The sequence below is a fragment of the Notolepis coatsorum genome (genome assembly GCF_963971535.1).
Source record: "Notolepis coatsorum genome assembly, chromosome: 18".
Taxonomy (NCBI): domain Eukaryota; kingdom Metazoa; phylum Chordata; class Actinopteri; order Aulopiformes; family Paralepididae; genus Notolepis; species Notolepis coatsorum.
Window position 1 is genome coordinate 37,004,922 of NC_140182.1, and position 27,986 is coordinate 37,032,907.

The 27,986-nt window shown below is 41.1% G+C and overlaps 1 protein-coding gene across 1 annotated transcript in view; it reads left to right on the top strand.

The window, feature by feature from the left end:
* The window catches only part of LOC311245321 (UPF0606 protein KIAA1549), a 154,470-nt gene extending 127,573 nt beyond the window's left edge, over window positions 1-26,897 (top strand). The window contains exons 13-20 of the mRNA XM_084335157.1: window positions 5,652-5,863; window positions 6,485-6,714; window positions 13,207-13,351; window positions 15,612-15,932; window positions 19,049-19,101; window positions 19,636-19,784; window positions 23,049-23,200; window positions 24,399-26,897. Of these exons, the coding sequence (XP_084191283.1) occupies window positions 5,652-5,863; window positions 6,485-6,714; window positions 13,207-13,351; window positions 15,612-15,932; window positions 19,049-19,101; window positions 19,636-19,784; window positions 23,049-23,200; window positions 24,399-24,599 (1,463 nt within the window). The 3' untranslated portion in view covers window positions 24,600-26,897. The remainder of the gene's footprint in view (window positions 1-5,651; window positions 5,864-6,484; window positions 6,715-13,206; window positions 13,352-15,611; window positions 15,933-19,048; window positions 19,102-19,635; window positions 19,785-23,048; window positions 23,201-24,398) is intronic.
* Window positions 26,898-27,986: the final 1,089 nt, after the last annotated feature.

Consider the following 27,986-nt stretch of genomic DNA (forward strand, 5'->3'; position numbering starts at 1 on the left):
TCGAACAGGGAAAATACCGCCCCCTATCGTCTCCCGGATGGTAATGCACGCATTGGATTGGACTCAATGAAAATGGATGAGAAAAGAAAAATCCGGAATCCACATTTTACTTCTCAGGCATGTAACCCGAGCCTACTGCAGTCATCGCCGACCCTCAGAACAGCGTGGATTATGTGTTTCGAGTACCCAGCGTTGGATCAATAAACGCGATCGATATTTGGAATGGCGATCAGGAATTGGAATAATCTTTTTGCAGAACATCTGATGTGAGGTAAGGACTTTATTTTACCAGTCTTGGGGTAATCAGAGTTTTTTTCAGATATATCTCAACGTGTCCCCTATGTGTGTGTGTGTGTGTGCGCTGACCAGTAAATAGATAATCGATTTTTCAGCCCGCTTCTCTAGCGTGCATAAGTACACATATACTATCGATAATCTAGCGTTTATTTTAAAACGATTCATAAATAGGCTGAAAAATTACAACGTGTTTTGTGTATTCCACTAAAGGGCGATTACGGTATCACAGAATCTTAAATTTTTTCTGGAAATTTCCAAAAACTAGCGTTTTTCAAAATGGTATAAAACGGAAATGTACAGATAAAAAAATAATCCGTTTTGTGTTGACTGCAAGCAAGTCATTGATAAGCGACAGGCGTATTAGACACATAGCTATAATATAGAAATAGCTCCGTGAAAATCATGAAATATCGGAAAATCAGTCTAAAAAGGCTGGCATTCAAGCGCTAATCCTGGCGCCCCCTGCTGGCACTCAAAGTGTTAATGTAGGTGTACCCTTTAAGAAAGTAACTTTACTGTAGGTCTATCCTCTAAGACCAGTGTTTCCCATACATATATTCAACATTTATTCATTTATTTATTTATTTATTTACTTATTTACGTATTTACGTATTTACGTATTTACGTATTTACGTATTTACGTATTTACGTATTTACGTATTTACGTATTTACGTATTTACGTATTTACTTATTTACTTATTTACTTATTTACTTATTTACTTATTTACTTATTTACTTATTTACTTATTTACTTATTTACTTATTTACTTATTTACTTATTTACTTACTTACTTACTTACTTACTTACTTACTTACTTACTTACTTACTTACTTACTTACTTACTTAGGTACTTACGTCTTCTAATAGATTACACATTGTAGTAGTATTTTAAAGAATGTGTAATGGAAATAGACCATTTAAAATAAATAAACAAACCTTTTTTTACCAAAGAATAAAGACTAGGCAAGCCTAGTTAAGTCGGACCCGGTCATGACACTCACACATGCGTGTTTTGACAATGGGGAGTCAGTCAGTCAATCAATTAGGGACATTCGCTATTGTAGGCCGGCCCTCCACAGGTCTGGCAAAAAAAAACATGTGAAAAAGAGGTTACATCACAGTATCATTTGTATTTTTTAAACCAAATTACATGAAATATCGTTACACAATCACAACTAACACAAATATTATGATTATAATATTGTTATATTGTGGATAATAATTTGCCCACCCCTAACCACAATATCAGACAGGCCCACTACATAGATTTCCCAAACTGATACAATAACAATAGCAGTAGCAATGCCTTGCATGGACACAGTCCGTTGCGCTGTTTCACTGTGTACAGTATCATGTCATGCCATCGTTTATAAGAACAGGAGACCAGGAAAGACTTTTATCAGCCACATAATTCCTCCTCCTAGATGATTCACTTATTCCTCTCTCTCTCTCTCTCTCTCTCTCTCTCTCTCTCTCTCTCTCTCTCTCTCTCTCTCTCTCTCCTTCCAGTAATGTGCACCACTTCAGTGGTGATGTAGCACAGGAATCTGTGTACAAAACCTTCTTGTTTATTTCCCATCTAATGAGTCGCTCCTCAGTTCCTGACACATGAAGTGCTCTCTCTCTCTCTCTCTCTCTCTCTCTCTCTCGCTCTCTCTTTAACGTCAACACCATGAATCCAATCTCTTCGCAAAGTCACCTTGTTTTTTGTGTGTGAATTTATTTTAAAATAATTCTCCTTCAGCATTGGTTTTGCAAATCCCCGTGAGATGGTAAATGGTAGCAACATGAACTTTGACCCATTGATTGGAAGTTGTGTGCAAATGGTCTCCAACAAATAATGACCCCAATTGGTCAAAAGGGGGCACTATAATTAAAGGTCAACTTTAAAAGATCAGAACTCCTACACCGTGAGTCGGATTTACACCAAACTTGATACACCATCCATCTCTATGCCCTCTACAAATAAAGTCCGCCATATTGGATTTTCCGCTATCTTGGATTTGAGTAAAGTTAGTATATGGATTGTTGATATCTTTTTTAGGTTTCACGATATTAACCAATGAACTTCAAGAAGGTGTGGCTCAGCACATAATAGATGCAAGTTAACAACCGTTAGGCCAATCATCACCAAAAATGTGATGTCCCTGGGCCCAGGAGTTCAAAACTTGTAATCCCTATCTGATTGGATCAGATTTGTATTCATTCATTTCAACTCACTATGAATTGAAAATGGGGGACCCTGATGTAAACAAGACGAAAGTCTTTCTCTGGTCTGCATCCCCTTAACAATTGTGTGTATTGAGCTGTACTGTACTGTACCCATTCTGCAATCTGTTAATAAAAAATGTCAATCAAATCAATCAATCAATCAACCAATCAATCAATCAATCAATCAATAGGGATTAAAAGTTTTGAACTCCGCCTAGTAGTTCAAAACTTTTAATCTCAATCAGATCTGATCAGATTTTGAAATCCCATTTTTTGTGATCCAGGATCAGACAACTCGGACAGATTTTGTCCCGGTATTTCAAAGCAATTCAGGATAGGATCACCCTGATCCAGATTCAGACTTTTCATGATGAATATCAGTGCTTTAATCCTACCAATCTCCATCTAGTGGATATGAAAAATAATACAAGGAAGACAAGACCACATTGCAGAGACATCTATAATGTCTAATTATATTTTTAAATACATAAACGACATAAAATCATAATGGAATTGTAATAAAAAAAATCCCACTAGGGTAACAACAAAAAAACATTTATTCAAAGGCAGCTGGATCATCCAGGCGTGCTTTGAAGAGCTGAATTCTAAGTGAGGTTTCAGTTTGCTGAAGGTGATGACATATGATGGACTTTTATCTTTGTTGAAGATATGTTTTATTTAACTCATTGACTGCCAGCTATTAGACAGGGCCAGTCATAGCAATGCCACGCTTTAAAAGATAGGAGTGCGTCACCTTGTTTGTAGAGCTATAACTGTATTCTATATTATAGCTATGGATACAATACTATGGCCCATTTGACATCAACTATCTATCGTTCAGTATGTGAAAAATAATAAAAATATTCATCCATACATTCCCATGTTATACCGTGGTGAATATAAGTATGGTTTTAGAGTGGTCTGGGGTAATTCCCGAAAGGCTGTATTATAGCCTCATAGGTGAATCCTACTCTAAGCGATGCCGTTTCTTGCCTGGACACGCTACTATTCCCAAATCAAATCTATATATTCATATAATCATGAATGCATGAAAGGGGGGGGGGGGGGGGTCGTTTCTGATTATTTTATTGCCAGTAACTGCATTCGTATTGAACACTATCAGCCCGATCGGTATAAAAGCATTGCACGATCAAGCTAAAATTGACATCAGATAGTCCTTACCTGTGATCGGGAGTATTCCAAAAATAATATTCCAATTGTTTGATCGCCATCTGGTCCATCCGATGTCCATTTGGCCCACGGCATAATCCACCACGGATTGGATCGGGCATATTTGACGCGCTTCAATGGAACCGGGAGAACCGCTCGACTGGCCCGACCCAGAACACTGCGCCCGGTGACATTTGACCGTTGCTCTGCTCTGGCGGGAGTCTATCCAGAACTCCTAATATGGGCATATGCCCCACTACCTTGGCCAACACATAGCGGCCATCTATTACCACGCCGGTCTGCCACAACCTAAACGTTTCATTCATATTGAACACTAGGGGGCACTACAAATGTACAAAATGTGTGTGAAATAACACAAATCGGATTATATTTCAACGTTTAACATTACAAAACTTGCAGGACATATTTCATAACACTGCTGAACCGTGTGTGTGACCTTATTTTGCGATCCCAATGATCAATATTGTTTGCGGCAATATTTTTATTTGATCTCGCTCAGCTCAGCGTAACTCTCTCTCTATCTACCCTCTTCTGCTTCGTGTCTGTTTCCAGGCAAGAATAGAATCGGTAAGCATCTCTCTCTCTCTCTCTCTCTCTCTCTCTCTCTCTCTCTCTCTCTCTCTCTCTCTCTCTCTCTCTCTCTCTGCCCTTGTCAGTGTTCCCATGTAGACCTCAGGTTGACCTGTAGCAGCTGTGCGTCTGGGTGTTTCTTTGCTATCTTTGTGCTTCTTCACACCATCCATCATTGTCTGGCTGAGCTGTCAATCGCAACCAAACTGAAAAAACAATCAACCTCTCAAACAAAAGGCAGCAGCGCCATTGTTTGGAATTACGTTTTTAAGAAAATAGACATATCTGCATTTATTTCCCCATTATCGTTTTCCACTGCCAGAAAACATCAACTCAATACTTTAGTTTAATAGCCATGTATGAAGTCTAATTATGTGAATGGTGATGAATGATGTTTGCTACAGATCCATGTGTATTAGTTAGCTTTCCTAACACGTTGCCCCCTGGTGGACAGTACAGATTAATTACATTAGTGTTGGGTTTGGGCTTAAAGGTGCACTATGTCGTTTTGTGAGAGTCAGAGAAGTGATTAATTTCTAATGTATATTTTCACAACTGAATAAACAAACTGTCCTCAGGAAATTTGGATTCCTAGAATACAGTTTGAAGCTAGAACGCTTCCTGAAAAGTTACTATTTCACTGCTGTTGTTTACAAAGACAGGGCTCGCAATTTTTACCCCATCTAGCTTTAATCTCTTTGTACTGTGTAGATAGGAACTGTCTCCTCTAGCTTTAATCTCTTTGTACTGTGTAGATAGGAACTGTCTCCTCTAGCTTTAATCTCTTTGTACTGTGTAGATAGGAACTGTCTCCTCTAGCTTTAATCTCTTTGTACTGTGTAGATAGGAACTAACCACTCTAGCTTTAATCTCTTTGTATTGTGTAGATAGGAACTGTCCCCTCTAGCTTTAATCTCTTTGTACTGTGTAGATAGGAACTGTCTCCTCTAGCTTTAATCTCTTTGTATTGTGTAGATAGGAACTGTCTCCTCTGGCTTTAATCTCTTTGTACTGTGTAGATAGGAACTGTCTCCTCTAGCTTTAATCTCTTTGTACTGTGTAGATAGGAACTGTCTCCTCTAGCTTTAATCTCTTTGTACTGTGTAGATAGGAACTGTCTCCTCTAGCTTTAATCTCTTTGTACTGTGTAGATAGGAACTAACCACTCTAGCTTTAATCTCTTTGTACTGTGTAGATAGGAACTGTCTCCTCTAGCTTTAATCTCTTTGTACTGTGTAGATAGGAACTAACCACTCTAGCTTTAATCTCTTTGTACTGTGTAGATAGGAACTAACCACTCTAGGTTTAACCTTGTTAGGTTTGGGTTTAGTAATTGCATTCTGTGGTACCGTGAGTGAGTCTCGTCTCCCGCTCCCCTAGGCCCTCCGCCTCTGAACGGACACGGTGCGGACGGGCAGCTGTCCTCGGCCTCCATCTTTGAGCACGTGGACAGGATGTCTCGGGCCACGGAGGCTGCCAGGAGGCTGCCCAATAAGATCCAGCTGATCGCCATGCAGCCCATGCCTCTTCCGCCCCTGACCAGCCCCACCATCAATGGCAGAGTGCCTGACAACAATCAAATCAACAGAGAGGTCTGCTGGCTGTCCTGGCTCTCTTTAAGACACGCACTGGACAGAAATGTTCAGACATTACTCGTAATAACTCATGCCCAACCCCAAACCTAATCTGCGGTCTTGCTTCTCATCGTGTTACGTTTTGTTAAATAGGAAATTTGTGGAATTATTGTAGTCGATTCTATTATATTCTAGCGTTGCTAGAAGGTCTGAAGCGGAATTAAAACCTCAAGCTCCTCACACCAACAGTATGGGCTCACAATGTCAGAGCCAGCTATCCAGCAACATGCTTATGATGGAAAACGTAAGAGAATTTGCTATATAAAAGGACATTCTCGCATGTTTACTGACCGGTTACCCCTCCCCTGGCACTATTTAGCAAGGGCACCGGTGAGCTTGGTGCAGTTTATGCCCGTCCCTTGACGATTCTGATTGGTTTAAGAAATACAATCAACCCAGAACGTTTTTTTTCTAGCTAGCACAGAATGATAACGGGTTCTGGGCAGACCTTTCTCCTGCATTGGCGTAGAAGGGTCTGGCTATGCGAGACTAATCAACACATAACAGCCATTGTTTTGCACATAGCAACCGTCTCTTCCAGCATGGAGAACAAACAGACCTCTATTGTCTCCTCCACAGATCCAGGTAGCGCTTAGGCACAAGTCAGAGATCGAACATCACCGCAACAAGATCCGCCTGCGTGCCAAGAGGAAGGGCCACTACGACTTCCCCGCCATGGATGACCTGACCAACGGCTTTGGAGATGCCAAGGACCAGGACCGCATCTACCAGAAGGCCCAGATCCAGATCGATAAGATCCTGGACCCGGACGTCCACATGCCCGCCATCTTCATGGAGCCCAAGAAGAGGTCAGAGGGTCAGATATGAGGGGGGGGGGGGGGGGGGGGGGCAGGGTTGAGACTGGTTCACTTTCTATTCATTGATTCAGGAAGTGGATTCATTCAAATTAAAGGTCCCCTGTCTTATAAATTGCCTTTTCCAGTGTTTATCATTGTTTTCTAGCAATGGGGGTTTGTATCAATGGGGTCTGCGTCTCTAATTCTCATTTTGGCTCATCAGTCTAGTCTCGAGTTCACGAGATCCTCCCTCACTCAACTAAGCCATTCTGATTTGACTGTTTTGCTGACGTGAGTAAGGCACTAGTGATTCATCGATTTGCATCGGTGCGCCGGCATACACGTTCACGATGCAAGTGCACCGGTGGAATAAGTCCGCGTCGGCAAAATGTCAGGCTGAACTCGCGATGCATCTTGTTGTAGCGTCTTTGCATCGGTCAAAAACCGATGCATTGATATAATTTCCTCTCATCCACTTGTCAGCAGTGCACTGTGACTGCACACACACACAGCAGATACTATTGCTTTGCTACTACATAAGGCGAGAGCCGCGTCACAGTTATCAACAAACAGTGGAAGTCGAGGAGACTGAATAGAATTGCTCAACATGCTAACGCTAGTAGCCTCTGGCTAACGCCAGTTAGCCGTTCAGCTAACGCTAAACTAGTGTCTAACTAAAGTAACTCTGCAACACCAGTAACATTAGTGAGGAGGGGGGGGGGTATATTGAAGACGCTTGACAACAGGGGTTCAAAGATAACTTCACATTTATTGGTTATTCATTTCTTAATTATATCGCTTCATGCAATCCATCCAGCCTGGCTCCGTGATGTTGACATAATGCTACGGTCGGAAAGTACTATAGACGCATCCTAGTGACCTAGTCTAGTGTGTGACATCATCAACTGTCGACGGGGCAGCTCAGACGGGGAGGGGCTCTCTCTCTCTCTCTCTCTCTCTCTCTCTCTCTCTCTCTCTCTCTCTTCTCTCTCTGCTCTCTCTGCTCTCTCTCTCTCTCTCTCAGATTCAGATTCAGATTACTTTATTCACCATATTGTACAGGTACAAATGGAACGTGATTTGACATTTCAGTGCATGATTATTCACAAATAGGAACAACAAAATAATAATAATGATAAATAAATCTCGTGTGTTTTTAGCTAAAGTGGATAGAAAAGACAGTTTATGCAAAAGTCTTCTTAGGCACCCAAGAGTTTTTATATAAATTGTCTTACAGTAGATTCTTTTATTTTTAATAATAATATAAGCTGCATATAAGGAATACAACCAAATCCTCTGTCATACCATAAAATTGTATTATTTATTATTATTATTATTATTATTTTGCATCGTGTTGAATCGCATCGTATCGCCCCGAATCGCATTATGTTGAATCAAATCGTATCGAATCGTATCGTATCTCAACAGGGGGTGAATCATATCGCATCGCATCGCCCGGTGCTTCAAATGTATCGTTAATGTATCGTATCGTTGGCACCGTATCGAGATGCACATCGCATCGGCCTCAGTGAGGAGATGCACATCCCTATAAGGCACTGGTTTAGGGCTGACCCCTATTAGGCGGCGGTTACACCTTTCGTTTCATTTTCGTTTCATTGTCATATGCGTTTCGCCGCGACGTCGCAGCCTCGAGTCACACTTTCGTTTTTGTCACCTGAGCACACTGATGTAGTACACTGCCAAAGCAGTAGGTGGCAGTAGGTGGCGAACATGAAGGCAATTTCAACCAATCATAACTTGAATGTGCCAATACACTTCCTGGAAGCTCCAGCAAAGAAAATGTCAACAAGGCAGGCGCCTATGGGCGCCACCATCTTGCCTATTTACTCAATGCAGCAATTCTTTTTCAGCAAAGCCTAATAAAAGTGCAATAAACAAAACGGATACATTCACTGTGTGTTCTGCCTGTCATTTGTTGATGAAACAAAACTAACATCAACACAAGTGACCACCAAGAGCGGATAGTTTAGTCTAAAAAAAGATCGGTAGCATTGTTAGCTGCATGCTAACGTCAATGGAGTATGCCATTATAACAGTATAGCATTGTGGCTAGAAGCTAACGTTAGCTCACGCTAGTTAGCCAGCACCAAACTGATGATATCGGGAGCTATCAGTAGTTAGATAACATTAGAGACAACGCTGTGTGTATTAAACAAATGTGAATAGATGACTGGGCCATTTTGTTTAATGCTTGTTAAGTTGAAAGAGGAGCTCTGAGCTAACAGGGTCTGAATCCTGATAGCTAATGTTAGCCAGCTGCTCATGCAATCGGTAATGCTAGCAGAATGAATGGATGTAAACTTTATTTAACATATTGCATAATGGGTACAATACAATACGGCTCAATACAAACAATTGTTAAGGGAATGCAGACTGTTGTAGCTTGGACTGGGGTCCTTATAACAATAACTTGACAACACATGGTAGCTGCAGCTATTTGGGACACAGGGACACGGAGCTGGGAGCTATGTCCCAAACACACACACACACCCACACACACAAACTCTGTTGTCACCGGAGGGCACGCGATGGTATCTACTGCGCATGGGCGTTTTCGCAACAACGGCTCCGTGCAGACTACACGGCTGTTGTCGGCGCGTTTTTTAGGGGTTCTCCAAAACGCAAACACAATTTAGCGTTTCAGCCGTATCCACAAAAAACGCCAAAAAACGCATTTCTGTGTAATAGGGACATCAAACGTATTCAAAAACGTATAAAAACGAGCCACAAAAACACTAGTCGAACCATGGCCTTAGTCGATTAGTCGACTAATCGGTCGAAAGGAGCCGTAGTCGACTGGCCAACCTCTTAGTCGAATATATAAAAAAAATATATATATAGTGTGTGTGTGTGTAAATGTGTGTGCGCACGAGGCTGGAGCTTCTCCACTCGCATATCACTGTCAAAATATCGTTGCGCACACTCCCACGCGCTCGCCCGGATTCCGATCCATGCTATAATATTCACAGGGGTATATATTGTCATTTGAAACAAGTTACCAATGCATTGTCCCGTGGGATTATGCCCCCCCGCGGCGAAATTTATTAGTATCCCCCTCAATCTCTCTATATCTCTCTCTGTCTGCTAGTGCATTGACTGTCACTCAAAGCGCTTATGGGCGGAGCCCAGCCCAAAACAGCTTGAAATCTTGAAGTGGAAAAATGCTGCTTTAGAGTACTTGATTAGAAATACAAAACAATGAATTTTTTGTAAAAAAAACTTTACAGATGTGTTCCATAGACTCACAGGAATTGTGTAAAGTTGCCCAAATAGTGAAAGGAATAGCAAGACATGTCCCCTTTCATTTTCTTTTCCACTTTTTCTCCCATTTTCTATTTTTCTCCCATCCCAATTTCGTATCGTCCAATTCAACCCTCCCCTGTCTTTGAACGCTGTTTCATGCCTCCCACAAGCCGGCTGCAATGTGGACTAAGTCATACATAGCACGAGTCCCCTCCGATACTCGAGGTAACAGCAGTCGCATCTTTCCACCTGCGCGGCTTGATCTTTCAGCGTCGGGGGTCTGGGCTTTGGAGGGGCCCCGCCCCCGTCGCTTCCTGATTCTACTGTGCAAGCGCACCAACCGACCTGTAGGAGTCGCTGTCCACAACGCCCGATCCCCACCCATCAGTTTCCCTCCCCCTAATACTGCCAATGTGTATTAGTGCGGACGACCAGCTAAACTGAAAGCAATGTGGAGCGCTGGGCTCGAACAGGGAGATGATCTGTTTGAGCCCAGCCTCCAGTATTCGTGGTGAGCGCCTTGCCCACTGCACCACGTAGCCGCCATCATGTCCCCTTTAATTTATAATTTATTATCTAACCTGTTGTCAATTGAATGAGTTGTCATTATGGATGTCCGATATTATCGGCCTACCGTTATTATCGGCCGATATCGGCATTAAAATGTGATATCGGAAAATATCGGTATCGGTTTTCAAATTATTATTTTTTTTTTTTACATTTCTATAACCTTTATTTACCCAGGCAAGCAAGTAAGAACAAATTCTGATTTTATTTATTGTCAAAAGTATGCATAATGTTGTGTTAATTCCACAACAAGAGATATGTAATGTTAATTACCTGAAATTATTCCATTTTTTGGGGCGGGAAACCCTGCATATATCGGTATCGGTTGATATCGGTTGATATCGGTATTGGAAATTAAGAGTTGGACATAGGGATGCTCGATATTGGCTTTTTTACCGATACCGATATTCCGATATTGTCCAACTCTTAATTTCGATACCGATACCGATACCGATATCAACCGATACCGATATATGCAGGGTTTCCCCCCAAAAAAACTGAATAATTTCAGGTAATTAATAATTTCACTGGATGCATTCAAAAGGCTTTCTAAATGTAAGCATTATCTGTGCAAAATATGATAATTAAAAAAGTAAAAATTAACATTACATATCTCTTGTTGTTGAATTAAACCAACATGCATACTTTTGACAATAAATAAAATAAGAATTGGTTCTTACTTGCTTGCCTGGGTAAATAAAGGTTAAATAAATGTAATTTTTTTTTATTTTTTATTTTTTTTTATACCGATATTTTCCGATATCACATTTTACTGCCGATATCGGCCGATAATATCGGTCGGCCGATAATATCGGACATCCCTAGTTGGACAATATCGGTATATCGGTATCGGTAAAAAAGCCAATATCGAGCATCCCTAGTTGTCATGAATCTTATACAATCAACCAGTTTCTGTAGACATTTTTAATTGATTGTGAATTGAAGGGTGAATTGATCCCTGCTAGAAGCAGAGTGAAGTTACTTGGTCTGACGTTAGCATTTGACATTTGTTTTTTGGGGGGCAAAAAGCTGATTCCCATTCATCATAGAAAGTCAGTTTCACCCTTTGATGTGATCTGTGTGTGTGTGTGTGTGTGTGTGTGTGTGTGTGTGTGTGTGTGTGTGTGTGTGTGTGTGTGTGTGTGTGTGTGTGTGTGTGTGTGTGTGTGTGTGTGTGTGTGTGTGTGTGTGTGTGTGTGTGTGTGTGTGTGTGTGTGTGTGTGTGTGTGTGGGTGGGTGGGGGGGGGGCTTGATTTGATTTGTAAAGATTCATAACTGCTGATTCGGAGCAAAGCTAATTCGCTAATGCCTTTTAAGTGTCTCTCTCAAGATTCATGGGAATAAGTCAGAGATGAGTTCCGCAGAAATAGATCCATACTCATTTGTTTGGGTTCAGTTAGTTTTGAACTCTGAGAAACCCTTGTGTATTTTTCACTCTCCGTTGTCATAATATGGAGACGTCTCAGTCTGATACAAGTTACACTGAGATGTTTTGACAGTGGAACTATATAACGCTGGGAAATGTCCTTTCTTGGTAACCTTCTATAATAATCTAATAATAAGTCTGAGCCAAAATATATGAAATAATACATCTAAGCATTTGCCTTTTCTGTTCTTGGGGACGTTTTTAACTGTATATTTTGTCAATATGTTAAAGGAACACGCCAACATTTGGGGAAATTAGGTTATCGTCTTCTCCAGAGAGAGACAAGAAGATAGATACCAGTTTCCTCTCTGTGCGTTCAGTAGAAAGCTATCCGGCTGCATGTTAGCTTTCTACTGAACGCACAGAGAGAAAACTGGTATCTATCTTCTTGTCTCTCTCTGGAGAAGACGATAAGCTAATGTTGTCGTGTTGCTTTAAGCATACTAAATTGGGATGAGTTACCGTAACTGATTATACAGTACATACAATATTATTCTCTATTTACTTTTGTGTGAGAATTGTTACTGCTGGGTATTGATGATGTCTAGCAGGCCTGATTATGTTGTCACAGCATGCGTTAAGCGAGAAGGTAAAAGCGACAGAGGACAGATCTAATCACCAATTTATCTGTTGTTTGCTGAAAACCTTGTATCTCCAAAAGAGACTTTTCAGTCATTAAAGGAACACGCAGACATTATGGGAAATGCGCGTACCGTCTTCTCCAAAGTCAGACAAGAAGATACAGTAGAAACCAATTTCCTCTCTGTGCGTTCAGTAGAAAGCTATCCGGCTGCAAGCTAGCCTAGCTGTTGGCCAAAAACACCTCTCCCAGAGTTTTAAGCCAGGCTAGTGATCCATATCCACTTCCATTAATTTATGCAAAGCTATTCTAGCTTACAGCCAGATAGATTTCTACGAAACACACGGAGAGGAAATTGGTATCTATCTTCTTGTCTGACTCTGGAGAAGACGGTAATCACATTCCCCATAATGCTGACATGTTCCTTTAAGGAAAAGCCACCCCATCTTCTGAAAAGCATCTTCTGAAGCTTCATCTTCTACACCCATGTATTTTTTAAGTTACACGTTCCTGGCCCTAGGTGACTGACAACACAGAGAACCATGTGGACTTTACATTCAAGTAAAAACGTTAAAATGACCAAAAGTGGTGATACAAGGTTTTCATCTGACAGTGATAGATAACATACAAATATTGAGTTGGCTCTGTTTGTTTTTGTGTGTGTCAGCGGTCGAGGGAAGCGCTCTCCCAAACAGAGGAGGAAGGACCAGCTGAACGGCAGTATGACAGACGCAGACAAAGACCACCTCATCTCGAACGACAATGACGCCACATACAGGAGGTACCCAGGGGTCAGCAACATAGCCTATGTGGTACGTATTTTACTATCATTTAAGAGAGGTTTTTCTTCATTATTATTGTTATTATTATTTTCTTTGTCTATTTTATTATCATTATTGTCAACATAGCCTACGAAAAGACCAAAACCTACAATGCATTTCTTCTACTCTCAGTACTCTTCCTGCTCTCTCCTACCCGGGCTACCCCCCTCAACCAGGACGTCAAACGTTCCCATCATCTACTCAAATCATTAGATTTAATTAAATATGTATATATGCAAATAATTAAATACAGCTCACAACACATATTTCCAGTTTTAAATATTGTAATGTATTACCTTGAAAACAGGGGCAATGTAGTTATTGCAAAATGTACTTCAGAAGGTAACACGCTCTATGGATCTATGGATGTACAGTAGTAAACAGAACAACAAGCTCTATGGATCTATCGATGTACAGTAGTAAACAGAACAACAAGCTCTATGGATCTATCGAGTAAACAGAGAGTGCAGGAAAAAGTACAGTGCCCATGTTCATCACAACAATGAATTATGCTGACTAAAGAACCAGTATGACTCTGTGACTTGTTTTAACCTTTTCTTTTGACAATAATGGAATTATATGACTTCTGGATATGAGCTATAATCTGGTGTTGGCTGGATACGTAGGAGAAATACATTGTAGCTTTTGGTTCATTAACAACAAACAAACTGTACACTGGCCTTATTTATCCTTTAACCTTCATGCAGCGCATATACGATTAAGAACTAACTCTTTTACAATGACAGCCTGGCAAGAAGCAAAACATGCCACTTGAGGGATAGGTTGATTAAACAAAATAATAATAATAATAATAATAATAATAATAATAATAATAATAATAATAATAATAATAATAATAATAATAATAATAATAATAATAATAATAATAATAATAATAATAATAATAATAATAATAATAATAATAATAATAATAATAATAATTTTTATAATAATAATAATATTTATAATAATAATAATAATAATAATAATAATAATAATAATAATAATAATAATAATAATAATAATAATAATAATAATAATAATAATAATAATAATAGATTAAATAAAACAAAAGGGGGACGGACAATAAAATATGACATAGACTCAGATAAGACAAAAACACAAGAAGGTGTAACAGACAGAGGAATAATAATAGTGGCATTTTATAAATCTTGTACAACAAATATGAAAGCTACTGTAAGCAGTTGCATACAGGCCAGGTCTTGCTCGAAAAAGAGATAATTGATCTCAAGTGACTACCTGGTAAAATAAAGGTTAAAACGTATTTTCAAAGTCATTGTTAGAACTGTAATGGTATTATTAAGTACTCATATCAGTACTCTGTTAGAACTGTAATGGTATCATTAAGTACTCATATCAGTACTATGTTAGAACTGTAATGGTATCATTAAGTACTCATATCAGTACTCGGTTAGAACTGTAATGGTATCATTAAGTACTCATATCAGTACTCGGTATGGTTATGTACCCACATGTAACTACTTGTACCTGGTCTGAAGAAAAGTGGTATCAGGACGTCTCTAGTCTATACCACTCACATTCTCAGTGGCTCTAAATAAGACAGATGAATTACGATTGCAGATAATGTCTTGGCTAACGACGTTCCTTCCCCTCCTCCCTCTCTGGTCTTTCTTTCTGTCCACCCTTCTCCTCCTTCTCTTCTCCTTCTCTTCTCCTTCTCTTCTCCTTCTCTTCTCCTTCTCTTCTCCTTCTCCCTCTCTTCTCCTTCTCCCCTCCTTCTCTTCACCTTCTCTTTGCCTTCTCCTCTCCTTTTCATCTCCTTCTCCTCTCCTTCTCTTCTCCTTCTCTTCTCCTTCTTTTCACATTCTCTTCTCCTTCTCTTCTCCTTCTCTTCACCTTCTCTTCTCCTTCTCTTCTCCTTCTCTTCTCCTTCTCTTCACCTTCTCTTCTCCTTCTCTTCTCCTTCTCTTCACCTTCTCCTTCTCTTCTCCTTCTCTTCACCTTCTCTTCTCCTTCTCCCCTCATTCTCTTCACCTTCTCTTCTCCTTCTCTTCACCTTCTCTTCTCCTTCTCTTCTCCTTCTCTTCACCTTCTCTTCTCCTTCTCCCCTCCTTCTCTTCTCCTTCTCGTCTCCTTATCTTCACCTTATCTTCTCCTTCTCTTCTCCTTCTCTTCTCCTTCTCCTCTCCTTCTCTTCTCCTTCTCTTCTCCTTCTCCTCTCCTTCTCTTCTCCTTCTCCCCTCCTGCTCTGACCTCCTCGTCGTTCCAGTCGGACCCTGACCAGGGCTCCCCGCCCAGGAGTCCCTCCCCCAACGACGACGTCTTCCTGGCCCCCGCCACCTCTCCCCCGGGCCACGCCCCTCCCCCGCCCCCCTACATGCCCCCCCAGCCCTCCATAGAGGAGGCGCGGCAGCAGATGCACTCGCTGCTGGACGACGCCTTCGCCCTGGTGTCCCCCACCTCCCAGGGCAGCACGGCCGGGATCACTCTCCCCGGGGTCAACAGCACTCACCCCTCTGGCTCCAGTCCTCCAGCCCGGGGCCCCCGGCCCTGGGGCCCCTCCTACCCAGCCCTCAGCCCTTTCTCTGGGGTGAGCAGTCCACCTTCAGCCCCCGAGCCTCGCCCTTACAGCTCTCTATTGATTGAAATATAAAGAGAGATAGATAGATGGATGAATGGATGGATGGACGGACGGACGGACAGATAGATAGATAGATCACGGATGGATCGATGGACGGGAGGATGGATGGCTAGATAGATAGATAGACGGATGGGTGGATGGATCCAGCAGATGGCATGCTGAGGATCTTTACTTGTCAGGGCTGGACTGTCTCCAAAGGGTTTTCCATAAGCCCTCAGATTTCGCAGGCTTGAGTCGCTGTAAGCTCTAGTAGTCATTGAGAGTCATTTGTCAGTCTCTCCGGTTATAGTTTTTTTTTTTTCATATACAGTATGTATGTGAGAACCTCGTGGGCTGATGTAATGAACCATAGAACTTGAATTGATAGAACAGCCATTTCTTGTCGAATCTAAAACCAGTATAGCCTTCAAACAGCTGCCTCTGAAAGTCTGTGGTTGCAAATATGGAAACCAGTGTTGAAACGTAATGTGCTAACACGGCAAATACATCATTTGACTGCAGATCGGCAGTGTCAGCTATGTGAAACATTTCAACTTTCTGAGTCTCGCGCCCACACAAAACAATGCACGTTTCCACTGCAATATCAAACGATATCAAAGTTGTCCAGAAGCCATGCGAGGTGGACCCAGGAAACATTAGCACGACCCTGTGCGTTCTAGCTCTGCGTAATGACCTGAGCGGTAGGACGTTGATATACTCACTATCCCCTTCCCTTTCTCCTGGCCTTTTCCCTGGCCTCTCCCAGCAGGAATCCTACAGGTTCAGTTTTAATCGTGTCCCTCTTAGGAAACTAATCAGTTAAGGATCGCTCCATCTGTCACTCCCTGTGCCCCGTTGACCCCACAGCCCCACTCAGCTGTAGCCTTGTAAGACCTAGAGTCACATATCCTGCATAAGCTTGATCCAGCCTGGTAAAGCTGGTCGTCCAGATAGATAGGGGGGGGGGGGGGGGGGGGGTATCAGTGGGCAGGGGATGCAGCGATCAATGTAGGCTATTCAATTTATATGGTTTATCTTCTTTTGTCACACAACATCGCGCCTTGGTTGGGGCTTCTCTTTGTTCACCAAAAAATACGTCTGTGTCTTTTCACAAGAAATTGTACACATTCTGTAGCGTATCAGTACTCTCTGTACTGCTGACTAAGGCTCAAGGCTTTAAACTGCAACACTGCTTACATGGTGTGTCGTCATACACACTGTTACCAGAGCAGTTCAGACTGACGTCATCTACACTGTTACCAGAGCAGTTCAGACTCAGGTCGTCTACACACTGTTACCAGAGCAGTTCAGACTGACGTCATCTACACACTGTTACCAGAGCAGTTCAGACTGACGTCATCTACACACTGTTACCAGAGCAGTTCAGACTCAAGTCATCTACACTGTTACCAGAGCAGTTCAGACTGACGTCATCTACACTGTTACCAGAGCAGTTCAGACTGACGTCATCTACACACTGTTACCAGAGCAGTTCAGAGTCACTCAAGACAAGTCATCTACACTGTTTTAGAATGCAATGTAAAAGTAAGTCTCCAACTAGGCAAAAAATTGCGTGTTTGCCCATAAGCCATTGCCATGCTCATTGTGTGAGAAGAAGGGTTTTATGTTGCAAGACAATAACAGGCTACCGTAGAATCGTGCCTTAGATATCCCTAAGATAGTAGATTATCTTCTATCTGTGGAATTTCTTTTTACAGGAGCAGTCTATTCATCTTCTTAAGCTTAAGGTTATGACACATGTTTGACATCTGTGCTTTCTAGGAAATATATTCCTGGCTTCCAGCTGAACCAAAACCTGGAAACACACTGTGACGGGTTTAAGGTTTATTTTACATGTAGAACAGTGTTGTAGGTTTTTTTACGGTGAGACCATAGACTAACTAATTTCACAGTAACAGTATTCTAGACATGTGCGTCAGAGAGAGAGAGAGAGAGAGAGAGAGAGAGAGAGAGAGAGAGAGAGAGAGAGAGAGAGAGAACGAGACACAAAATTGCTGAACTTAAATTCACGTTCATTCATATTAGTTATATTAGCTAGCTACATTTACATTGAGTCATTTAGCTGACGCTTTTATCCAAAGCGACTTACAAGTTCTGTACGACAAGTCATCAGGAAGGGTACAACTCTATCAGCTGAGTAACAATGTTCATCAAAGTGTTGAGTGCTACAGTGTAGGTTAGTGTATATATTAGGACAAGCGCATAAGGTTACAGTAGTTAGGGTTAGAATTTCTTTCTTTTTTTTTCATAATTTTTTTCATTTCAGATAATGGTTGAAGAAGAAGCTAGCTAAGCTGGTTGATGACAGCTAGGTTTGCACTTAGTAAACATGGAATTCAGCCTGACAAATATGAAGTGATTGTTATTTACAACAAATTGTAAAGCGCTTTGGATAAAAGCGCTATATAAAAAAGCAGCCATTTACCATTTGTGATCTCTAATTTCATATGATACCATAATTTTCACTTGAGCCAGCAATAGCCTGCAAAATATGATAATGGTGGTGGGCTGAATTCACTATGTAATGTGCAGTATATCTAATTTGACATATCTCAAGCCACGCCCTCTTTTCTTGACTTTCAAATCACAAGTTCACAACTGTTGCTTTCCTCGGTTAAGCTAAGAGAGGGCGGAACTTGAGACGGGTTAATTGAAGGATCTGTAGTGTAGACTCCCCTGTCTCTGCTATCTTAATGACGATGTCCAAGCTTTGAGCTTTCTCCTGACAATGTCTCTGTCTTTCTCCTGACAATGTATGTCTTTCTCCTGACAATATATCTGTGTCTGTGTCTCTCTCCTGACAATGTTTCTGTGTGTCTGTGTCTTTCTCCTGACAATGTCTCTGTGTGTCTGTGTCTTTCTCCTGACAATGTCTCTGTGTGTCTGTGTCTTTCTCCTGACAATGTCTCTGTGTGTCTGTGTCTTTCTCCTGACAATGTCTCTGTGTGTCTGTGTCTTTCTCCTGACAATGTCTCTGTGTGTCTGTGTCTTTCTCCTGACAATGTCTCTGTGTGTCCGTGTCTTTCTCCTGACAATGTCTCTGTGTGTCCGTGTCTTTCTCCCAGAGGTACGGTGAGCTGGCAATGTCCCCCCCATCGGTTCAAAGCATGTTACAGAGGTGAGTAGCTACTGTAGTCCAGCCAATCACAATGCATTACGCAAACAGAGTACAGTTCTATAAATTAATAACAATTTGAATAAAATCTCCCATTTGGTCGCCCCATGTTCCTTGTACACCAGAAGGGTTTTTACATTGATCAGTGTGGCCTGATTCTTCCGTCTCTGCACTGTGGGGATGTTTTCCTCCAGACGGGCCGTGGCCTCATGAATGATTGATGAAGAGTCATCTTTATTTTATTAGTCTAATGCCTCAGGTCCAAGCCGTGCTCTCTTAACTGACCCCATAAAAAGCCAGGCAGGGTGGCAACCACTTTAGCTCTCCTTATTGGATCGGTATAGGCACGCGTGCACGTTCAGACACACCGACTCACTGTCATTCATGCACACATACACACATACACACAACACACCCTCCAGATACCATGGGGTTAACCGGGCCATAGTGGATTCAGAGTTGCATCAATAGATTGGTGGATCATTTTGTGTGTGTTGTACAGTTTGAGCTGAAATGAGTTGTTTGTATGTGTTCCAGACAGGGCCTTAGTCCTGGCTATCCTTCCCCAGGAGAGGCAGCCTTGTCTGGGGAGCAGCTCCAGCCGGACAGCCTGTACTCTGGCAGGGGCCTCTACACTGAGGAGCTGCCCTCCTCCGCCAGGCCTCGGCCAGTAGGGGGCACTACAGGTACAGTGACAGCCTGGGCTGAACAATAATCATCATGTGCATGATATCACAATATGAAAGAATGCTATATCTGTATTGCAGCTAAGGTTATGATATGTGTATTTATTTATTTTATTTATTTATTTATTTTATTTATTTATTTTATTTATTTATTTTATTTATTTATTTTATTTATTTATTTTATTTATTTATTTTATTTATTTATTTTATTTATTTATTTTATTTATTTATTTTATTTATTTTATTTATTTTATTTATTTTATTTATTTTATTTATTTTATTTATTTTATTTATTTTATTTATTTTATTTATTTTATTTATTTTATTTATTTTATTTATTTTATTTATTTTATTTATTTTATTTTATTTATTTATTTATTTATTTTATTTATTTTATTTATTTTATTTATTTTATTTATTTTATTTATTTTATTTATTTTATTTATTTTATTTATTTTATTTATTTTATTTATTTTATTTATTTTATTTATTTTATTTATTTTATTTATTTTATTTATTTTATTTATTTTATTTATTTTATTTATTTTTTTGGCGTTTTATCGTTTTATTTCTACTGGGCAGTCCAGTAGAGAGAGACAGAGGAGGAATGGGAGACAGAGTGGGGGAAGACATTCGGCAAATAACGACGGGTTCGGGAGTCGAACCCGGGTCGGCCGTGTTGCGGCTGAGCGCGCTATGTGGTTCGCCACTGGGGCGCCAATTATTTATTTTATTTATTTATTCAATATTTTAAGACATTGGGTGCCACGCCCCTTCCGGGAAGTGCGTAGGCCTTGCCGTCCATTAACCCCATGTAAACGCTCACCTTGTTTGTAGGGCTAAACCTATATTTTATATTATAGCTATGGATCTAATAACACCGTCGATTGTCAGTGAGTTGCTTCTGGTCAACGTGCAAAACACGGATTATTTTTTCCGCTTTATACCGTTTTGAATATGAATATAGTTTTGATTAGTCTTAGTAATCCCAGGAAAAAGACGCGCTAATAGCGTTTTAGTGGAATCCACTTATCACGTTGTAATTCTTCGCCTGATTATCGAATCTTCCTGAAATCAACGCTAGATTATCATTATTATGTCTCCTCATGCAAGAATGAAATTTAGAGAAATTTAGAGGTTTAGAGCGGCGCGCCCGCCTCCTGCCCCCCGCCCCCCCACCACAGCCAACGGTAAACAGCACAACACAGTCCACACAGATAGCTTCGATCGCGGGAGAAAGAAATATCAACGCAAGCTTGGATATATAGTGTTCTTACCTTGTCTCTAATGCAAAAAAGATAATCCAATTATCTGATCGAAATGTAAAATAAATAAATGCAACTCTCCCAGACATACCCCACACGAAGGTAAGGGAAAGACTCACTAAAAACCTAGCAATAGGAAAAAAGCACCACAGGCAATGTGGAGGGGAGAAACCTTAGAAGGGCTGTTATACCTTCACCAATATACTAATGTAAAGGAAATCTTGATTTTAAACTTTAAACACTTTTAAAACATGATAGTGCAGGCCATGTTGCTATTATAATATCTGATAAAATAATTAGATTAGATTAGATTTTAATGTATTTTCATCGTACATCACAAGTACAGTACAACAAAAATAAGTTGGCATCCAACCAGAGTGCAAAGGTAACAGTAAAGTGAAATAACAATATACAACGTGCAAGTGATTAAACTGGGATATATATAAATGAGTACTACTGAGTAATAATGCTAATCTGATGTATGTACAGTGTTACAGTATTATTATGTACAGTGATACAGATATAAATACACTACGGTAGTAAGCCGCCATACTGGCCAGTGGTATAACTAGTAAGAGTAGGTAAGGGATATAGATATAGTATAAACAGGTGTGTAAACAGGAATATATGCAGGTATATTCAGACATGTGTGTGTATACCTGCATATATTCCTGTTTACATACCTGTTTATACTATATCTATATCCCTTACCTACAGTACTCTATGACATATACATATATATGGCATATATATTCCATATATATATATTTATATTGGATAAATATATATATATATACGGTATATACAGTATATACAGTAAAATTATTCCAATATGGTATTACTATTTTGTCTATATCATGCAGCCTTATACCGTAACAGATTGTACATCCAAATGTACACACACACACACACGCACGCATACATAAAGGCGGGTCACTGCACTCCACCTATAAACGGCTGCTCTCGAGCCAATCAGCAACGCTATACCGACACACATCTCCTCCGGCCGCTTGTGCGCCGTGATCTTCCATCACACGAGAGAGAGCGAGTCTTAAACGCAGCCCCCCAGTTCAGTTCAGTTCCGTCGAGGTGCGTCTGAAAGCCTCCTGGTTGTAACTCAGAGCACTCACCTCCTCCCCGGCTCGTAAAGCCGTCAGGCTGAGAGAGCCTCGTCTCTGGTGAATTATTAACAGTCCCTGCGTGGTGGACGTGCTGCTGGTGCTGCTGTGTGACTCGGACTAATAGAGATGGACTGCTGAGTGCAGCGCAGCAGAGAGAGAGAGAGAGAGGGGAGAGAGAGAGAGAGAGAGAGGGAGAGAGAGAGAGAGAGAGAGAGAGAGAGAGAGAGAGGGGGAGTGCACTTCATATGGATGGAGTTGCTTCAAAGTGTATTAAAGGGGCACTTCACCAAAAAACTATTCTGATTTATTTTGCACATAATCTCACACACACACGTCCAAAAACCCGGAACAGTTTTGCACACATGAATTGAGTTTGACAGCTAATGGGAGTCAATGAGTTTGAATATGGCCACCGGCGATGACACCAGTGATGACACTGAATCCTTACAGCACCATGAAATGATAAGGTAGCAGTTTGAATGAGACAATGAATGAGACACCCTATACAAGGTATTGCTATTTACCATCTACATCATTTCACGGTGCTGTGATTAACACAACACAAGGATTCAATGTCCCCGATGACATCACTGGTGACCATATTCAAACCATGTACTCTCAATAACTGTCAAACTAAATGGATGTGTGCAAAACTGTTTAGACTTTTTGGATGTGTGTGAGATTACGTGCAAAATAAATCAGCATTGTTTTTGGTGAGGTGCGCCTTGCGCAGGCATTATGTTTGCATACATTCTTATTTCTGTGTGTGTGTGTGTGTGTGTATGTGTGCATGTGCGTGTGTGTGTGTGTGTGTGTGTGTGTGTGTGTGTGTGTGTGTGTGTGTGTGTGTGTATGTGTGTGTGTGTGTGTGTGTGCAGGTGCCCAGCTCCATCACCTAACACAGGTGGGCTTGTCCAGCCGGATCAACGGTTACCCAGCGGGGGGCCGTGGGGTCCCGGGACAGAATGGAGGCGTGGGCTGGAACCCCTACGAGGACAGTTTCTCCAGATCGGGACCAGACAGAGACGCAGTGAGTCCTCCTGCTGCTCAACCCTTCTGTGTTTTCTAACCATGTGGCTCTCAGTACAGGGTCCAGGGGTCAGGGGTCATTGGGGTCGTTCCTGAGGGTCCCCAGAATAATAGGGAAATACTTTCATTTCACGGCTTAATTTACTAGAGGTTAGTCCAATGAATATGTGAGAATGACTTAATTAATTAATAATAATTCATAGATTTCAATCAGAGGTCATCTCCTCAACTAACTACTACTCAGATCATCTCAGATGGACCCTGACCCTGAAACAAAGTCGACACGAAAGAGGTTGAGAACCACTGCTCTAATGCTGCATTCATCTATGGTCGGAGGTGGGAAACGCGTCGTCTCTGACCTACGTGCCTTTGAGCTACAAAGCTAATATACTTACAAATGTACTCTTAGCACAACTAATAACAACATTAACATTTACACGATGTTAGTGGCCATGTTGAAATGACTTGAGCTGGGGGTCGAGAGATCATACCCGAGTTTGCCATTAGGAACTGTGGAGGAATATACTTAGTCAAATATAGACTTGGTTAAACACAGGTTTATTATACCCAAACAGGTACAAGTAAATCAAGAGTTATAGCGGATGACTCAAAGTGGATACTGGCCGGACGTATCCTAAGAGAGCTCACGATACACAAAGTTGAACACATATACACAAGAGAGAGTGAGTGGGTCCAGAGTTTGAAGTACATTACCGAAGGTGTGCTACATCTGGCTCCGGGGGGGGGGGGGGGGGGGGGGTTAGGGAAGGGTTGGGAAGTTAGGGTTGTTATGGGAAGATGAGTAAGGTGAGGTGTTTAGGAGAGGAAGGAACACAATAGGGTCATATGAACTCAGGATATGTGATTTATATCAAAGAGAGGAGACGGAGAGTCTCACAGAACTCTTTTTTATTTGACCGTTTTATTTCATTTTTTCCTAGTAGGAAGTTGGAATTTCCAACCTCATAATGCATCATAACCATCTAAACATGTCATCCTGTCCTGTGCCTATTTTACTTCTCCAGTTCTCTCTCTTCTAGTTTTTATCACTTTGAATCTGTCAGTTCTTCTTCCCCCTTTAAACTATCCCCTCCCCTTTCTCTCCTTTTCTCTCTTTTCTCCCTCGTCTTCCTTCCCTCCTCCGGCCTCAGCTGTTCCTGGGCCTGTACCCTGACTACTCGTCCGCCTCTATCTTCCAGATGCCCCGGGGCGGGATGAGCAGGGAGCCCTCTGCGCCCCCCGCCCACCTGGACGCCCCCGGCCTGGGCTACCCCTTGGCCCCCGAGCCCCTGGACACCTCCCCGCCCAGCCACTCCTCCGCCTCCCTCATCAAGGCCATCCGGGAGGAGCTGCTGCGTCTGTCCCAGAAACAGTCAGCCGTGCCCAGCTACCACAGCTGAGAACTGCCCCTCCCCCCGACACCCTCCCCCTTCATCCAAACCTCCAGCACCGAACCCCTCCGCAGCTACCAGTCGCGCCACTGCCTCCCCCACCCGCCCCTCCTGCCTGCTCCACCTATAGTCTAGCTCACCGATGCTTCCCATGGAAGTCACTGACTGAAGTGTACAGGAGAGAACCAGTCCCGCTAGAACTAGATATGAAACTGACCGGTGGCTACTGGAGACGGCTAAGCAAAGGAGTGAGGTGATGTCAGAGGTTTCAGATTGGTATGGTGGTTTTTGAGACCAGTAGTCCTACTCGGAACAGTGTTGTGAAGAGATACTATGAGCCTCTGGACCTTATGTTGAAATACAGTCCCTGGCCAACTGTCAGAACCCAGAGACTGTCCTGTGTGTCACACAGGCCTGTATGAACGGTGTGTACATTGAGATGTGCGGGATCATGAACTGACCGTCTCCTGGCCCTACTTTTCTGTCTCTACCCTCCGGTGTGGACCAGGGGTGTCTCTGCCAAAACCTGCTCACTTTGGAGCCACATTTTGGAGTTTTGTTTTTATTATTTGAGGTGTCACTGCATTTCTTTTCTTTTTGATGAAACTTAAATTTGGACTGTGTTTGTAACGATGACCTAATGGTTTCATTTTCCTTTTTTCCCGCCTTCAACGACCTCATGCTAGACTGAAGCACCCACGCTAGGACACTTGTCATTTTAGTTATTCACATCTTGATTTTCAAAATAATCTGTACATTTCTTTCCTACATTTGGCACAGATATATTTGGTATTTTCCAGAGCTTGGTCCATCAATATTAATACTTTCCCTTTCCACTGTCATCTGGTGCTAATTTGTGTGTTCTGCCATGATGAGCCACTCTGTGCCTTTACACTGGGACACAGATCCACTGTGTGCTGCCTACTGTTCCGCCCTACACCAAGGTCAGAGGTCAGAGCCAGCCAATCAGACAGTAGGCACAAAGAGGCGTACCATAGGAGCTATAATCATTTCTCTCGTTAACAGATCCTTCTTGTAACCACTGCAGTAGCACAGAGTTAGATTGAGTTGATTATCTTTGTTCTGTTGACTTGCATCTTTGTTGTGGACATCCTACTGTAAATTCTAACCTGTTCTACCTGTTCTACCTGTGTTTGTTTGTGTACAGTAAGTACTTTCTGGCAATGTGCAACTTATACCGATAGTGACCGAGACTATAGATTATTGTTTCTTTCAGGTGGGACTATAGATTATTGCCCCCTCCCCACCCATAAATCGCACAATATACTTCTTGGAACTGCAAGTGGGGATCCAATGGTACCAATACTAAGTTAATATAAGATTAGTATGGAAGAATTTCCACAATACCAAAATACTATTCCAAGAATGTAACAAAATACATTCCAAACATGTCCAAAATCAGAGCAATGCAACTTCATTCCTCCCCCTGTTCACACATGCTCTGTAATTCATAAACATGTAATATATATCAATTGAACTCTTGCACTGAAGAACCATATAGGTCAGTTTTTAAATGTTTTGTAATGTTGTGAAGTTAATCACTTGGAGTGTGAATGTGATATGTCGCAAGAAACTACTCAACCTCTACTGTCTTTAACTATATGAACACAACACTCTAACTTACCATCTTTAGATAATAAAGTACTCAACCTCTACTGTCATTAACTACAAATGAACACTACTCTATCTAACTTACCATCTTTAGACAATAAACTACTCAACCTCTACTGTCTTTAACTATGAATGAACACAACACTCTTACTTACCATCTTTAGACAATAAAGTACTCAACCTCTACTGTCTTTAACTATGAATGAACACAACACTCTAACTTACCATCTTTAGATAATAAAGTACTCAACCTCTACTGTCATTAACTATGAATGAACACAACACTCTAACTTACCATCTTTAGATAATAAGGTACTCAACCTCTACTGTCATTAACTACAAATTAACACTACTCTCTAGTCTAACTTACCATCTTTAGACAATAAACGACTCAACCTCTACTGTATTTTACTATGAATGAACCCAACACTCTAACTTACCATCTAATAAACTACTCAAACTCTACTGTCTTTAACTATGAGTGAACACCACTCTAACTTATCATCTTTAGACAATAAACTACTCAACCTCTACTGTCTTTAACTATGAGTGAACACAACACTCTAACTTACCATCTTTAGATACTACAGTATGAAAACATTCTTCCTCTGAAAACTTAAAACAGACTTATATGGTTCTTCGTCTGAGGTACAAATTTTTTTTTGTCCAGTAACTCCAAAACTACGTTTTCTGGGGGGGGGGGGGGGGGGGGGGGGGGTTTAGAAGAAGCAAAGTCATGGATCAGACTGGTATTAGGTATCAGATGTTACTTATATTGTATTCAATATTTTATTTTGCAGTGCAAATATGGTGTCAGTGCATCTTCTAGAATCTAGACACACAGTGAACCGATGGCGTCAACATGACGACGCAGTCACTTGGAACCCAAGGTTCAGGCGCGGGAGACGAGAGGAAGATAGTAAGACAAAATAAGATAACGATCAAATGGAGATTATTACATATGGCGGAGAATGACTTACTTGACGATTGGAGTGTAGTGTACTGTATTATGTACTCAGTATTTGTTTGTATTTGATGCACTGACTATGCAGACTACTTGGTCTAGTTCAGGTCTTTCATAGATTGAGATTCCTACCAGTCACTCAAGGTTTTAATTGGTTGATTGGTTGATTGATTGATTGATTGGTTGATTGATTGATTGATTGATTGGTTGATTGATTGGTTATGCAAGCTGCTGTGTTACAGAGGCGATGGCAGTAAAGATTTCAAGATAAAACAGAACAGAGTCAGCGTTTTAACACTGTTTTTCTGTGACATATTGAATATAATATATTGAATAATCATCCTCTTTTCATCATGCAGTATCGGGTCACTGTTTCATTTTCACAGCATTGTGAGAGAGTGTGTTCCGAGATGGAAAGAAAAACATACTGTATTTCTTCAACTTTTTTGTAATTTTTTCATTTTACTGCGAACATGTGCTTCAAACTTATGTGCTTTGTTTTTGTTGTTTTTGTAATGATCTCGGCTCATGTTATGATGCTGTCTCTTTGTGTTCCCACTGGTTTAAAATAGGTGATAAGCTCCGCCCCCAATGTTGGGATGCTTTTTGAAGGCCTGGAGTGATATTTTATTTAAATGAAATAAATAAAATTTAAAGAAATAATAATAAAAAAAAAAGAAGATAAACTTATTGATTTTGAACACAGGGTTTGGAGAAATGCATTTGTGGAGTGACAGAGTTGAACTTCGAAAGAAGCGTTATTACAAGATTCTGATGAGTTGAACTTGGAAAGAATGACG